The sequence below is a fragment of the Miniopterus schreibersii genome (genome assembly GCF_964146895.1).
Source record: "Miniopterus schreibersii genome assembly, chromosome: 1".
Classification (NCBI taxonomy): domain Eukaryota; kingdom Metazoa; phylum Chordata; class Mammalia; order Chiroptera; family Miniopteridae; genus Miniopterus; species Miniopterus schreibersii.
The window spans coordinates 156,971,045-156,987,393 of NC_138101.1; the positions used below are offsets into that span (position 1 = coordinate 156,971,045).

General features: G+C 44.1%; 1 protein-coding gene across 4 annotated transcripts in view; it reads left to right on the forward strand.

The window, feature by feature from the left end:
* The window catches only part of GCNT3 (glucosaminyl (N-acetyl) transferase 3, mucin type), a 63,363-nt gene that overhangs the window by 41,816 nt on the left and 5,198 nt on the right, over positions 1-16,349 (forward strand). For 2 of the 4 annotated variants that reach the window (XR_013998651.1, XR_013998652.1), the window contains exons 3-4: positions 752-2,271; positions 15,411-15,636. Coding sequence is in view for 1 of the 4 variants with exons in the window: in XM_081134712.1 (XP_080990838.1) it covers positions 806-2,128 (1,323 nt within the window). In the remaining 3 variants the exon portion in view is untranslated. Of the gene's footprint in view, positions 1-751; positions 2,446-15,410; positions 15,637-16,349 lie in introns of those variants that run through there. The other 2 variants (XR_013998653.1, XM_081134712.1) reach the window with 2 other exon arrangements.

A 16,349-nucleotide genomic window follows, 5' to 3' on the forward strand; every position in this document is an offset into this window, starting at 1 on the left:
AATTTATTGATTTTTGAGAGAGAGAGAGAGACAGAGAGAGGGATTGAGATTGATTTGTTGTTTCCTTAGTTATACATTCATTGGTTGATTCTTGTATGTGCCCTGACCTGGGATCAAACCCGAAACCTTGGCATATTGGGATGACACTCTAATCAACTGAGCTACCCGGCCAGGGTGAAGGAACATTTTTTTAAAAGGGTGATTAGCTATTACATCTAACCAATGAATTACAGATGGTGAAAGCACCCTAATGTATAAATTGCCAAATAAGAGCAAGAAATATACTTTTTTCTTTTAAAAGGACTTTTGAATTTCTAGAACTGATATTCACAGTCTGAATTTCATGGATTTTCTCTCTAGACCTATCAGAAATTCTAGGCCCAGATAAGAGCTACATTAGAAACAGGGTGGTAAGCCGGGGGGGGGGGGGGGGGGGGGAAGAAGGGGGAATGAAGGGTGGGAACTTCCTCTTACTAATTCCAGCTCTGCATCAGCAGGTGCTCAGTTCCCCTTCTCTTTCTTTGGAGGTGGAGGTGGAGCCAGGTCCTGATTGTGGTATGATCAGCTAGTTTGTAGGGTCAGGTTATAGACCTCCATTAGCAACCCAAGCGTAAGCTCCTAGGCAGGTCATGACTGAGGATATTTGCCTAGAGAAGAAATATATTTTGCCATCACTTTGGAGTTGGACTTGATTTTCCTGGGAACCTATTCAGGGTTAGTTTGTAATTGAAGGCATTTTGTTCTGTCCAAGGATCCCATTCTCCTCCTCCTTCCCTGTGCCCAAACTCTACCGATCTCCCATACCATGAAGATGATTTGGTGGAAGAAGAAATTCTGCTGGCAGCATTACCTCTGGGCCCTGGGCTGCTATTTGCTGCTGGCCATTGTTGCTCTGAGATTCTCTCTCAGGTTGAAATGCGACTTTGATTCCCTGGATCTGCAGGCCAGGGACTTTCGAAGCAAGCACTGTAGGGACATCTTGTACAATTCCCTGAAGTTGCCAGCAAAGAGATCCATCAACTGTTCTAGAATCATCCAAGGGGACAAGGAAGCAGTGACTGAGGCTCTGCTGGACAGGCTGGAGGTCAAGAAGAAGCGGGAGCCTTTCACAGAGGCTGACTACCTCAACATGACCAGAGACTGTGAGCACTTTAAGGCCGAAAGGAAGTTCATACAGTACCCACTCAGCAAACACGAGTTAGACTTCCCTATTGCATACTCTATGGTGGTCCATGAGAAGATTGAGAACTTTGAAAGGCTGCTGAGAGCTGTGTATGTCCCTCAGAACATATATTGTGTTCATGTGGATGAGAAGTCCTCAGAAGCTTTCAAAGAGGCAGTCAAGGCAATTATTTCATGCTTCCCAAATGTCTTCATGGCCAGTAAGTTGGTTCGGGTGGTTTATGCCTCCTGGTCCAGGGTGCAGGCTGACCTGAACTGTATGGAAGACTTGCTTCAGAGCTCAGTGCCATGGAAATACCTCCTAAATACATGTGGAACAGACTTTCCTATTAAGACCAATGCCGAGATGGTCCTGGCCCTCAAGATGTTGAATGGGAAAAACAGTATGGAGTCAGAGATGCCTACTGTATACAAAAAATCTCGCTGGCAATATCACTATGAGGTGACAAACACAATACAAATGACCAGCAAGACTAAGGACCCTCCCCCTGATAATTTACCTATGTTCATAGGGAATGCCTACATTGTGGCTTCTCGAGACTTTGTCCAGCAGGTCTTCGAGAACCCTAAAGCCCAACAACTGATTGAATGGGTAAAAGACACCTATAGCCCCGATGAACACCTTTGGGCCACCCTTCACCGTGCACCATGGATGCCCGGCTCTGTTCCCTACCACCCCAAGTTTCACATGTCAGACATGGCTGCCATTGCCAGGCTGGTAAAGTGGGCGGGCCATGAAGGAGACGTCAGTATGGGGGCACCTTATCCACCTTGCTCTGGAATCCACCAGCGGGCTATCTGTATTTATGGGACTGGGGACCTTCACTGGATTCTTCAGAACCATCACCTATTGGCCAACAAGTTTGACCCAAAGGTGGATGACAATGTTCTTCAGTGTTTAGAAGAATACTTACGTTATAAGGCCATCTACGGGACTGAGCTCTGAGATACACTGAGAGAACTGCTACCTGTGGGGTAAGAACATGTACAGACATGCCTAGAATGTGCTGGGACAGTGTGGGGTGGGGGACCAGGTCCTCTGGAATCCACGGCATCCCGCAGGGTAAGGGGGCTGCTATTGGAGTGTGGGTAAGTAGCTCTCCTGCCTTGCAAACAACCGCCCCAGATGAACCCTGACTTATCTCACCCCACTCCCAATAGCCCCTCCGCTGCCTTTCTCAGAGTGAGCATAAGAACCAGTTATTTGAGAGAGTCAGGGAGGGAAGTGTGGCAGGGGACCCTGGATTTTAGTTGAATACTTGTGTCCAGCTTTTCCATTCTGTGGAGATGCCATTCCTAATAATTCTAGGCTTGGTAGTGGGGAGTGGGAGTTTGATGGAAAGAGGACCTTCTCTTTTGTACTATTAATTTAAAAATAAACAGCTCCTGATTCAAAGCCCTGCCTCTACTTTCTGTTCGGGAAGCCAGAAATAAGACAAAAGTGTGAGACTTTTTTTCATTACTATTGGTGGCATTTAATATTCCTAGTGGCAGGCAAGAGACTCATTAATTCCAAAATGATCATGGCAGGCTGTAGAAATAGCAAATTCAAAAGACAAGAGAGGAACAGAGCTGCTGCTTTCATGACTGAAAGCCCTCCTCATGTTTACATTGCCAGACTTCTGTCTGGGACAAGGCAGGGCGATTTAACCGAGTTGACCACCTGATCCTTATGGGAAAGTTACAACTCTAATTTTGCGGGCTTCACAGCCAAAGCCTAACATTCCATTACAAAGATAATAGCTAGTTTAGGTAAGGTCACCATATAATTTATTGTCCAAACTGGAACACGTTTAGAGGGGGGAGGGAGGCTGCATTATTAAAATTATGCTGGGAAACAGGAATAAACTAGGACTGTTTAGCTAAACCAGGAAGTCAGATTTTGTCACTTTTAGGCCTTTTGAATGAAAAATCTTAAGTATGTGAATGGAAGAGTCACTATTTGTGGTTCTTTAGCTTATAAATTTCCTTGGGGGGGGAGGGACAATTTTGTGTATGTATATGTGTGTATATTTGCTCTACTCCCTCAAAATGTTACTCAGTGAAACAATTATTGCTGAAGCTCCAGAGATAATTGTCATAGCATTGGAAGGCTATTGGCTATTGGTGCTACTCTTCTGTGATAAGCAAGGGATACCACATAAAAAGAGGCGTATCTTATATATAGTACAGTTGATCTTGCACAATATGCTTTGGAAAACTGATTTATATACAAATCAATTTGTGTGATTTGAATGATGTTCCCATTAATATGCATGATACCGTGTTTCTTCACTTCTGATTATGACTCAGGAAGTTTTTCTCTCATAGTCAACTTTCCCTGTAACCCGTGTATTCTGGCGTAGTGATCACTGCATCTGGCACAGCGAATTTTCTATTTATAAGGTAGTGACTGCTTTTTGTAAGGTTGTACTCCTTTGGTAATGGGCCTTGCCACCACCAACCCACCTTCATCATCATATTGAGTCCTCTGCACCTTGCTGCTAGGCCCGCCTTGGAGATGACGATAGTCATATGGTCAGCATGAGTCCCCCTGTAAGGTCTGTTCCCAGCAGTGGAGCTCCACTGCCACTGTGGGAACTGGGCAGAAAAGCTTTCCTGAATGCGTGTGCTCTGAGAAAAGAACTTGGGTTTTTGGCCTCATAGTCAACTTCCCCTGTACATTTTCATGTGAAATACATTATATTTTTTATATAAATAAACTAAAATGTGAACTTTTCATTTGCGGGGATCACATTGCTGGAATTTTCCAAGCACTGACATTTTTTTTCTTGAAATACATTCAAGTGAATAGAAAGTGCTCTTTATTTAATAACATAAGGTCTTCATATCAGAAGGGTCAAGTTTCTCCCTCATTTGTGTAGTTTATTTTAGAAATCATACAATTAAACCAAAATGTTTGGTGATTTTTTTCTTCTTCCCTCTGAGTCATATTTGTTTCTTTAACCTTTCTCTGGAAAGGAAAAATCTTATAAATGAATCGAGCGACTGTACATGTATAGTACCTCTCAAGGTTTGAATTATGTCTTTAGTTTTGCTTTGTGAACTATTGGCAAGCAGTTTTGTTTGTTTTTGTTTTTGGCAAGCACTGTTTCTTTATATGTCTTCATTGATTTTTAGAGAGAGAGGAAGGGAAAGGGATAGAGAGGATAGAGAGATAGAAACATGAATGAGAGAGAAACATCATCGATCTGCTGCCTCCTGCATGCCCCCTACTGGGGATCGAGCCCGAAACCCAGGCATGTGCTCTGACTGGGAATCAAACTGGTAACCTCTTGGTTCATGGGTCGATGCTCAACCACTGAGCCACACTGGCATGGCACAGGCACTGTTTTAATAACTGCATTTTGATGCACACTCTGCCTATTATAACCTTTGTTCTCTTGATTGAGTGAAAAATTTTTTTTTAAATATATGTTTATTGATTTCAGAAAGAGGAACGGAGAGGGAGAGAGACAGAAACATCAATGATGAGTCATTGATTGGCTGCCTCCTGCACACCCCCTGCTGGGGATCAAGCCCACAACCCGGGCATGCCCCAACCAGGAATCAAACCGGGATCTCCTGGGTCATAGGTCGATGCTCAACCACCTGCTGAGCCACACTGGCCGGGCATAGTAAAACTTTTTTAAGAAAGGAAGAAAAGGCAGTTGATAATCTTGTTTGGGACAGATGATGTAATTATTTGGGGAGACTACATATTTGGATTAAAAATGGAAAGAACCATTAAATACATTGTCTGCCTTAAGTAGTTTATTGAACTGAAGATTTATTCTTCCATTTAGTGAGTCATTTATTCATTCCACAACTATTAACTAAGCTCATACTATTTACCAGGCATTGTTCTTGACCCTGGGGATAGATAGCAGTCAACAAAGCAGACAAAAATTGCCACTCTTGTGTTCTTTACATACTGGCTTGAAACTGAAATATAGAAAAACCATCCTGAATAATCAAATGCAACTGAAGAGTGGCTGGAGAGCAGCCTCATAACCAAGGACGAAAAGTGGAGACCACATGGAGACTGGTAGGAAGTGCAGAGGCACGAGAGAGCTGGCTGGGCTCCCACAGGCAGCAGCTGAAGATACACAGGGAGATCTCAGCTGTGGAGGGTTCCCACTGAGGACTCTGGGGCCTAAACCCCAGGCTGGGCTTCCCAGCCAAAGCACCAGCACTGAGAAAGGTGCGCACATAGCATCTGGCTGTGAAAGCAGCAGGGTTTCTGTCTGCCAGGGAGAGATGGCTGGATCTGCAGGCACCCTCTTAAAGAGCCAAAGCACAAAGTTTCGTGTGCAGCCGCTCACCTTGGGCTCCAGCAGAGGGAGGGCAGAGTGGACTGGAGCTGTGTGAGGAGAACCTAGGGTTGCGGGCTCTGGAGATAGAGCTCAGAGGGCACCCTCTGAATTCCTGTGCTGAGTCATTCCTCATACTGCAGAGGACATCTTTCATAGGCAGACATTTACCTTTCAAGCAGCTTTTGCCTGAGTGGGAAGCACTTGCCCCACCCTGTGGAGTTTCTACAGCCTGAGGCTCATTAAGAGAATCAGATTAATCAGCCTGCAGCCAGAGGCAGATCTCAGAGTGCTTTGAGTCTCTGCCTGATCTTCTTCAGGACCCGGGCCTTGGAAAAGCAGACTTTGGTGTGCATCTTGGTCCTGTCCAAATGCACCCAGCACCAACAGAGGGGACCTCAAGTTGTGGGTTGTTGATAGCTCCAAACAGGGCACTCAAGGCCAGTCACAAACAGCGTCTGACATTGGCCTACACCAGAGACCTTCCAAAAAGACTGAGTCCTAGCAGGCCTAACTAATACATAGAAACAAACCCAAACAGGCAGCCAAAATGGGGAGACACAAAACAAAAACAAAAACAAGCTCCAAATGAAAGAAAAAGAACTCTCCAGAAAAAGAGCTAAATGAAATGGAGATAAGCAATCTAACAGATATAAAGTTCAGAATACTGATTGTAAGGATGCTCAACAGCATGAAAAAGATATGGAAACTATGAAAAAATGACCAGTCAGAAATGAAGAATGACATAGCTGAAATAAAGAATACATTGGAAGAAATAAAGAGTGGATTAGAGGAAGCTGGGGATCAGATCAGCCAATTAGAAGTGAATTGAGTGAATTAGAAAAAAATCACTCAATCAGAGACCCAAAAACAAAAAACAATGAAAAAACAGGAGGACAGTCTAAGGGAGCTGTGGGACACAGCATGAAATGTAACAATATTCATATTATAGAAGTTCCAGAGGAGGTTGAAAGTAAGCAGGGGTTAGAGAACCTTTTTGATGAAATAATGGCAGAAAACTTCCCTAACCTGGTCAAGGAAAAAGTCACACAAGTTCAGGAGGCACACACAGTCCCAAGCAAGAAGAATCCAAAGAGGTCCACACCCAGACACATCATAATTAAAATGTCAAGAATCCAATACAAAGAGAGAATCTTAAAGGAAGCTAGAGAAAAGCAATCTGTTACCTACAAAGGAGCCCTCATAAGGCTGTCATCTGACTTCTCATCAGAAACTCTACAGGCCAGAAGGGAATGGCATGAAGTATTCAATGAAGTGCAAAACAGGGATCTGAAACAAAGACTACTCTATCCAGCAAGGCTATCATTCAAAATAGATGGTGAAATAAAGAGCTTCCCAGGTAAAAAAAAGGCTAAAGGGGTTTATTACCATCAAACCAGCATTGCAGGAAATGTTAAACGAACTGCTGTAAAAATAAAAAGAAATAGAGAAACATAGGCATAAAGAATTAAAATGGCACCCGGCTGGCGTGCCTCAGCTGTTGAGTGTCGACTAGGATCCAGGCGATCGGGGTTCGATTCCTGGTCAGGGCACATGCCCGGGTTGCGGGCTCGATCCCCAGTTGGGGGCATGCAAGAGGCAGCAGATCAATGACTCTCATCATTGATGTTTTTCTCTCTCTCTCCCTTCCTCTCTCTGAAATCAATAAAGATATATTAAAATGACAATAAATAAGGACCTATCAATAATGACCTTAAGGACTTTAAGGGAGAGATCAACAGCAATACAGTCATAGTCATGCACTTTAGCACCCTACTGACTTCACTGGGTAGGTCCTCCAGACAAAAAGTCAACACAGAAACAGTGACTCTAAATGGCACACTAGATCAGATGGATTTAATTGATATTTACAGAACATTTCACCTCAAAGCTGCAGAATATATATTCCTTTCAAGTGCACATGTGTCATGCTCAAAGGTAGACCACATGTTAGGACACAAAACAATTCTCTACAAGCTCAAGAAGATTGAAATCATATCAAGCGTCTCAGATCACAAGGGCATGAGATTAGAAATCAACTACAGTAAAAACACTCAAGAGCATTCAAACACATGGAGGCTAAATAGCATGTTATTAAACAATGAATGGGTTACCAATAAGATCAAGAAAGATATCAAAAACTTCCTGGAAACAAATGAAAATGAACACACAATAACCCCAAATCTATGGGACACAGCGAAAACAGTCCTAAGAGGGAAGTTCATAGCACTGCAGGCCTACCTCAAAAAGGAAGAAAAAGTTTTAGTAAGCTAACCCTACAACTTAAAGAATTAGAAAGCTCCCCTGTGAAGCATAGAAAAGAGTCCCCCAAATAAGTTTTGGGGCTCTCAAAAATGCAGAGGCCACAGAGATGAGGAGGAACTACCAAGAGAACGCTGCCAAGGAGCGCTACTGTGGCAGCGGGAAATGAGGTAGGTAGTGTTCGGGAAGCCCAGATGAGCAAGGGCTTCAGGAAAGAGGGAGTTGATAACTGTGCCTAATGCTGCTGAAAGTCACTGAAGATGAGTGTAGCCCCAGAACCAGCTCAGAATCCTCTTGTCTGGTTTCTAACGAGATACTGAGTGTCCTTTCTGAGACAGCGGACCAAAACCATGGGTCATGTAGCCAAAGCATATGCAGAGGAGAGAGCTCTGATCTCCAGTTGCACCCAGAATCAGATTCGAGTAACCTGGCCAACCATGGGACCAAAGGACTGAGACTTGACCTTGAACCCTGGAATCCTTCTAGAAGCAAAGGGTCTGTTGTCCAGGGAGATCAGTGCTGAAGCCCCTTACCATATCTTACCATAAATGGCAAAGTTCTGATGCTCTCCAATCAAAACCTGCACGGCCAGGCTCCCGCCTATCTGCCTGTTTGCCCTAACGCCTAACCCTCAATCTCTGCTATTAAAAACTCTTGATTAAAAGCCATCAGGGACTTTGGGTTTTCAGTGATAGCTTTCTGTTCTTGCTTGGTGCCCTGCAAATAAAACAGCTTTAATTCTTCCATTGCAAACCTTGGTGCTCAATGTTTGGCTTTGCTGTGCATGGGGCCTGCAGACCCTCTATTGGGTCAGTAACAGGGTGGAGAAGTAACTATTGAATTTAACAATGTGAGGTGACTTTGATAAGAGCGGTTTTTGTGGAGTGTGGAGGTAACTTGATTGAAACCCGCTGGCAATGCGCAAAGAGACACCTGATTGGTGGTGTTGCTCTTAGTCAGGGCAAACATCCTTAGTTCACCCTAGCTCGATGCCTGTGTTGGTGGCCAGAACTGTTTCATGCCTGGGGCACATTAAAAAACAGCAACAAACACTCAAAAAGTTGATTGAGATATTGGAGGCTTAGGAAAAAAGAAGGTATAAAATAATTGTTTCAGATTGGAAACTGGAATAGAAGCTAGGCCAAGGGGGCATGGTGGAGTGTCCTGGCCACGATGTGTTGGGATTGCTTTGAAGTGAGGGAGTAGCTCTATTTCAAGGAGTCCATTAAAAATTTACAGAGAGATACTGGGTGCGGGCTGGTGGTCGGAATCCTCCAGTGCTTGGTCCTGCGCTCAGGTGTCACTGCGATCGCTCAGGGCGAGTAACGCAAAACGGAAACGCATGCTCAAGTCTGTGTGAGACGTTAGAGGGTCACACTACCCGCACAATGTAAATTTGAAAGCTAAAGGAATGACACTTTTCATTTATTTTGTTCCCCAGAGAAGGGTGCGCTGAGGAACTCCCCAACCCAAGGACTCGGCTGCCTTGGGGCGTGGAGGCAGCTCGCCACTCCGTTCCGCAGCCCCGGGCTGGGCTTGAGTTAATATTTTCCTCCTTCAAGGGAGGGATTGCAGGGTGTCGGAGCTGAAGTGACGTTTCAGCTGGCCTCGTGGTTATTGCATAGGGGTTCAGGGGAACCTGAGGCTTACAGATGAAGTGTGACCAAAACTGAGGGGTGGTTGACATTGACACCCAGAGGATTCAACTTCTAGAACATTCCTGGCCCCAGCAACCGCTTCTTGGTAGGCTTTTGCACCATCTGTCCCTAAATGGGTGCAACGGAATAGATAACTCTCCAAACTGCATGTGAATTCTGCAGAGCCTCACCTGACCCATTCCTTATTTCCTTATCAATAATGTGGTGAGTGCCATCCTCTATTGGGTCACACCCACCCTGGGCCCACCCCACTCACCTAGGATCCTTTATTCAGACACAAGAAACAAAGCCAGCAAAAAAAAATAATAAATAAAAATAAATAAAATAAAAATTTACAGAAACAGTGACATTTGAACTGGGCCATGGAGTTCACCAAATAATGAAAGTGATAGAGTGTCTTCCACACAGGCAAATGGGATTACCAAGTGTATGAAAATATGGGGCATGTTCAGGGAACTGGGTGTAGCTCCTTGTGAAGAGGGCAGGTGAAGGTCAGCCTGGGAGATGGCCAGATGGCAGATACACCTGGTGTTCTCCTGCTGTCAAGGAGTTTGGACTTTATCTGGAAGCAATGAGGATCTGTAGAAGATATTTTTACTGCAGAAATCTCCAATCATACAAAGGAAGGAGAATGTCATAATGAGACTTCCATGTACCCATCACCCAACTTCAGTTATCAACTGCTGCCCAATCTTGTTTTAGCTATACTCTCATTAACTTCCCAACCCAAACTGGGCTATTTGGAAGTAAATCCCAAAAGTCAAATTACTTCATTCATTCATTCATTCTTTGGTATCTTTCAATTAAGATAGGTATGATACAACCAACTGTATCATAACAATTCTTTGACCATATACCAAACCAGTTTTTCATTTCCCTGACTGTGTCATGCCATAATTATGTTCTACAGTTTGGTTATTTCAGTCAGGACTCTTTGGGTTGATAAATCTCTCAAATTTCTTTTAATTATAGATTTCTTCCTCCGCCGTTTTTGTTTTGGCAGTTTATTTGTTGAACAAGTTAGGTCTCTTGCCCTCTACAGCTCCCCATATTTGGGATTCTGCTGATAGGATCCCAGTAGTATCATTTAACTTATTCCTCTGTCCTTGATATTTCTTGTAAACTAGTACTTAGATTTAGAAGCTTGACCAGATTCAGGTTTGAATTTTTGTCAAGAAAATTTCATAGTTGGTATTTTGTATTTCTTATTATATCACATTAGGAGGTACATTTTGTCTGGTTTTTGTTTTGCTTATGTTTTTTTAAATGTTGGGATTAAACTGTGGGGTTTGGAAGTTGTCAGCCTGATTATAAATTTCTTATAATCCTTTCTCCTAATTGTTTTAGGAGCCATCAATGATCACAGCTAAGTTCTGTTATTTCATAATTGTAAAATGGTGACATATCCTACTTCTACAAATACTTTAAAAAATTTTTCTATACTGAAACTTTCCTTTTCAACTGTATTATTAATCTGAAGTTATTTCCCTCTATTAGTTTTCAGAATAATGAATTGGTTATCTAATGATAAATGAGTTTATGTGTATAAGGATGGGTTTTGGAATCATCTTGAATTCATGAATTGTTTAAAAATAAAATTTACATGTTGTGATTCATTGCAATTATTTTGATGATGCTAAAAATGCTCCATCTTTGGCTATTATTTTCTTATGGCCAGTGTACCAAATTATCACAAACTTGGTGGCTTAAAATAGCAGAAATGTACTGTTTCACAGTTCTGGACACCACAAGTCCAAAATCAATTTCACTGGGCTAAAATCATGGTGTTGGCAGGGCCACACTCCCTCTGGAGGCTCTTTTTATGTATATTTTACCACAGTAAAAAAAATGTTTTCCCCTCATCTGAGGATATTTTTTCCATTGCTTTTCAGAGAGAGTGGAAGGGGGTGGGGGTGGGGGGAGAGAGATGTGAGGGAGACGCATCAGTTGGTTGCCTCCTGCACATGCCCCGACTGGGGCCGGGGATCGAGCCTGCAACCGAGGTACATGCCCTTGGCTGAAATCAAACCCTGGACCCTTCATTCCATGGGTCCGTGCTCTAACCACCAAGCCAAACTGGCTAGGGATTTAAAAAATATATTTAAAAAAGAAATTCTGAGGGGAAAATCCATGTGTTCTCCCTGCCTATCCCAGATCTGTCTGCTCTACTCAAGCCCCACCACTTCTAAGAAACCACCCCTTGTAAGGGGAGCGATGTAACTAGAAGAGCACTTATCATCCATACAGTCAGAGTAACTGGCAGGACTCTGTGTCTTTCTTTTGGGGGAGAGATCACACATATTTTGTATAAGAGAGAGATTGTTGTATGTAAATATCAAGATGGACAAAAGGAGGAGTGTATATGCTGAATGGTGAAAGGAGGGAGCTGGATGTTGACTGTTCTTTCAGCTCCATAATTCTCCTGTATTTCCCTCTTGGCTGTTGTGGCAGGAGATCCACAAGTTACACTTCCCAGGCTCCTTGCAGCTAGATTTCTGTTTAGTTCTACCTTCGAGAGGCACTAATGGGATATTAGAAGGTGAGAAGGAGAAACCATTCTTCTGATCCCTTCTGGTGGTGTCACAAGCCACAGCAGGTAGGGTGGGCACTGGAGCGGCAGCTTCCAGCCAGGGAGCTTCGGCAGCCTCGGCGGCCGTGACTGTGGCTCCGGGCCACCCGTTTCCCTCTTCGCTCCCTACAGCAGTAGGGATGCGGTGCTAGCTGCCTCCTTAGTTACTATTCTGTAGATATTCTTACCTTTCCACTCGTGCTTCTCCGGCCCTTGGCAGTACCTTGGTAGCAAACTCTCTGTTAAATCCCTTCTGTTTGAAACACTTAGTGTGATTTCTACTGTACTTGTACACTGACTGATACACTTCCTTTAAGGAGGGCACAACAGAGGCCCCCAAACACCCTGAAGACATAGGGTTTTTTTTTAACATTAAATTTTTTTGTTTTTTAATCCCCCCCATCACCATTTGTCCCCCCATGCCCTTTCCCCCTTCTCTCCGCCCTGCCCCCCTGCAATCGCCACACAAGACGTCGTTCTTTTCCTCAGGGGTCCTACAGAGTAAGTGTCAAGACAGGCAGGTAGTGCGGTGCTCAGTATGTGGCGGGGAGTTCAGGGGAGGTTGAGGGGCGCGGTGCTCAGTATGTGGCGGGGAGTTCAGGGGAGGTTGAGGGGCGCGGGAAACAGGAGGGTGAGGAAAGTTCCTTAGAAGCGGTGGGGCTGGAGCAGGGCACAGACCTGGGGTAGGCAGGGAGAAGATACAGATATTCCCCTCAGCATTTCTTTTTCAAAGATTAAAAAAAATTAGTCAAATATACATAAAATTTACCACCTTAATCATTTTTAAGCATATACTTCGTTCACCCAATCTCCAGATGCTTTTCTTCTTGCAAAACCAAAACTACAACCATTGAACCCGCCCCCCCCATTCTCCCACCCCCGTCTCTGGCAACCACCATTCCACTTTCTCTCTCAATCCTGACTGCTCCAGGTACCTTATATAAGTGAAATCACACATGTGCCTTTTTTGACTGGCTTGTTAATGTCCTCAAGGTTCACTCATGTAGCATGTGTCAGAATTTCTCTTAAGGCTGAATGATATTCCATTGTATGTGTATATAACATTAAAAAAAAAAGTTTTTATTGATTTCAGAGAGGAAGAGAAACATCAATGATGAGAGCCATCGATCAGCTGCTCCTGCACACCCCGTACTGGGGATCGAGCCTGAAACCCAGGCATGTGCCCGGAACCGTGATCTCCTGGTTCACAGGCTGACACTCAACCACTGAGCCGTGCTGGCTGGGCTGTGTATATAACCTTTTGTTTGTCCATTCATTCATTGATAGGCACTTGGGTTGCTTCCACCTTTTGGCTGTTGTGAATGCTGCTATAAACATGGGTGTATAAATATTTCTTCAAGTCTCTGCTTTCAGTTCTTTTGGGGATAAACCCAGAAGTGGAATTGCTGTATCATATGGTAGTTCCAGTTTTAATTTTTTGAGAAATCATACTGTTTTTTTGTAGTGGCTACACCAATTTATATTCCCACCATCGGTGTACAAAGCTTCTGTTTTCTCTACATTTCTGCCAACACTTACCTCTTTTGATAATAGCCATTCTAACCTGTTGGCAACTTATGTTGTCTTCAGAAAAATGCCAATTCAGATCCTCTGCCCATATTTTGATTTGTATATGTACATATGCTGTATAATAATTGTTTACATTTTGTAATATTCTCTTATTAGATAAGACTTGCAAATATTCTCTCCCATTCCATAGGCTGCCTTTTCATTTTGTTGGGTTTCCTTTGCTAGGAAGCTTTTTAGTTTGATGTCTCACTTATTTTTGCTTTTGTTGTCAAATTCAAAAAATCACTGCCAAGACTGAATGCCAAGCTTACCCCAGCCCTAGCTGGTTGGGCTCAGTGGTTAGAGCATTGGCCCTTGGACTGAAGGGTCCCAGGTTCGATTCCGGCCAAGGGCACGTACCTCAGTTGCAGGCTTGATCCCTGGCCCTGGCTGGGGTGCGTGCAGGAGGCAACCAATCTGTGTGTCTCGCTGACACTGATGTTTCTCTCTCTCCCTCTTCCACACTCTCTGAAAGGCAATGGAAAAATATCCTTGGGTGAGGATTCAAAAAAGAGCTTACCCCATTTTCTTCCAGGAGGTTTACGATTTCAGATCTTATGCTCAGGTGTTTAACCCATTTTGAGTTGATTTTTGTGTATGGTATAAGATAGCAATCCAGTTTCATTCGGCAACATGGCTGTCCGGTTTCCCCAACGCGGCTTAGTGAAGGGACCATCCTTTCCCCACTGTGTATCCTTGGCTCCTTTGTTATTAATTTGCCGTTAAGTTAATTGACCATATGTGTGTGGGTTTATTCCTGGGCTCTATTCCATTGATCTCTGTATGTTTCAAATGTATGCTTCGTAATACATTTGAAATCAGGAAGCATGCTTACGATGCTTCCCCTTGTCCGGTCGTTCTCGGTATCGCCCTAGCACCTGGGGTCCTCTGTGGTGCACCTTGGGGAACACTGAGTAAAAGCAGAGGGAGGGAAGCACAGAGCATGTGTGGCCAGTCCCTTCATTCAGCCAAAAGATCAGTGCTGTCCACGCACGTCCAGCATGGACAATGGAAAGAACAATCTCAGTTCTCTGTCCACGGGCAAAAGAACCAGTTTTGAATCCAGTTTCTCCTGTAGCAGAACTTTAGGAAGTTCACAGAATCGGAGAATAAGAGTAGGGCATTCAGGAGAGAACGCTGCTGATAGTCTTTCTGCACAATGCTTTTTAGCTAATCCCGCTAAATCTTATGCATGTCCTCAAGTTCCTGCACTTCTTGTAAGGTGAAATGCCTTGCTCCACACCCCATGCAAATTCTACCTACGAATGCACTAGGAAAATAAAAATTCTATTATTACGGCATATAAAGTATCGCTGGCCCTGGCCGGTGTGGCATGGTTGGTTGGGTGTCATCTGGGGCACTGAAAGGTTGCTGGTTTGATTCCTGGTCAGGGCATTACGGGCTTGATCCCAGGTAGGGGGCATGCAGGAGGTGGCCAAGGGATGTCTCCCTTCCTCTCTGCAAACTCTTACGTATTTACACTTTTCCTTACCTTACACTGTTTTATTGAGTCTCAATTTTACAAGTATGCTAGAAACTGCTCCCCCAGTTGAAATATATATTTAAAATATGTACATATTTTAAAATTTCAGAATTTTACTCTCAGTAGCAATTTAATTATGACACACTCAAAAATGATGGCCACACACTGTATGACACTGATTACGGTCTACCAAGAAATAAAATTAGCTGAAGACAGCTCACAATAAACAAGCCGAACAATGCCCAGTCTGGCATTAAACCCTGTCTACTATCCGGGTATTGAAATAGCACTTGGTAATGCACGTGGAGGACCAACTCATTACAAAAAGCCCAGCTTTTACTCTTAGTCCTGACTGTAGACAAATTAATGAATTTTCCCTTCTTTCACCTTGACAGGCCAAGTAAGCTTATCATCGCTGGAGCCGGAGGCCAGATGGGAGAGCACAGTGGTGTGAGCTCTTGCCGTGCCTCTTTTCTGTCAGTCCAGGAAACAGAGTACCACTTGGGTACCACTGTGGGAAGACCGGGACACCTACACCGAATACAACTGTCAGCTGCCGGACATGTATACAAGTAATGAGAACTGACAGGAGCCGTCAGGCGACTCTGCACTCAAAGGCAGGTGGGTGTGGTGGCCCACCTGTGGGAACCGGCTTCTCCTGAGGGACCGCAGCATAAACCCCGGGCGTCACACCCCGTTATCTGGGTCAGTGCCTGAGCGAGCACCGCAATGACCCAAGTTCCTCCTGTCCTTCTCTCCTGTATATAAATAATTTCTTTGTATGAGATCAACAGGAAAGAGATCAATGTGGGTGGCACTCAGATACATGTGGGTTTAAGTTTTGAAGGACGGGTAGGATTTTGATTCTGAAAGAAACAGCATGGGAAATGCAGGAAACTGCACAACCAAAGACAAAAGAAAAACTCAGACCTAACCTTGTTTCTTTTTCAAACTTAACTGGAGCTATGTGGTGGCTGGTAAGGAAGGCTAGGGCGAGAACCCTGGAATGGGCCACACAGTGAGCTGCAAGCACGAAAGGTTACGAGCGTCAAGGGCTACCCTGACATGCCGCGGTGGCACCGCAGGAGCCCCCAGGGAATGGCTCAGTCGTCGTTCCTGCTAGTTGGTCAATCCAGGCAACCCCATCTTCCAAGAACCTCCTCACCCAGGGTCAATGTGTTGCTTCCCCAGTTGAGATTTTCAATAGATTGTGTTTATTATAAGGACAATCTATTGACATCATTTACAGGGTTTTAAATCCCCAAACAGGCATACAACTCCAGCCCTATACTTCTGAGATCTCAGTGACTGTTAACAGGGAAAAAAGTTTAAAA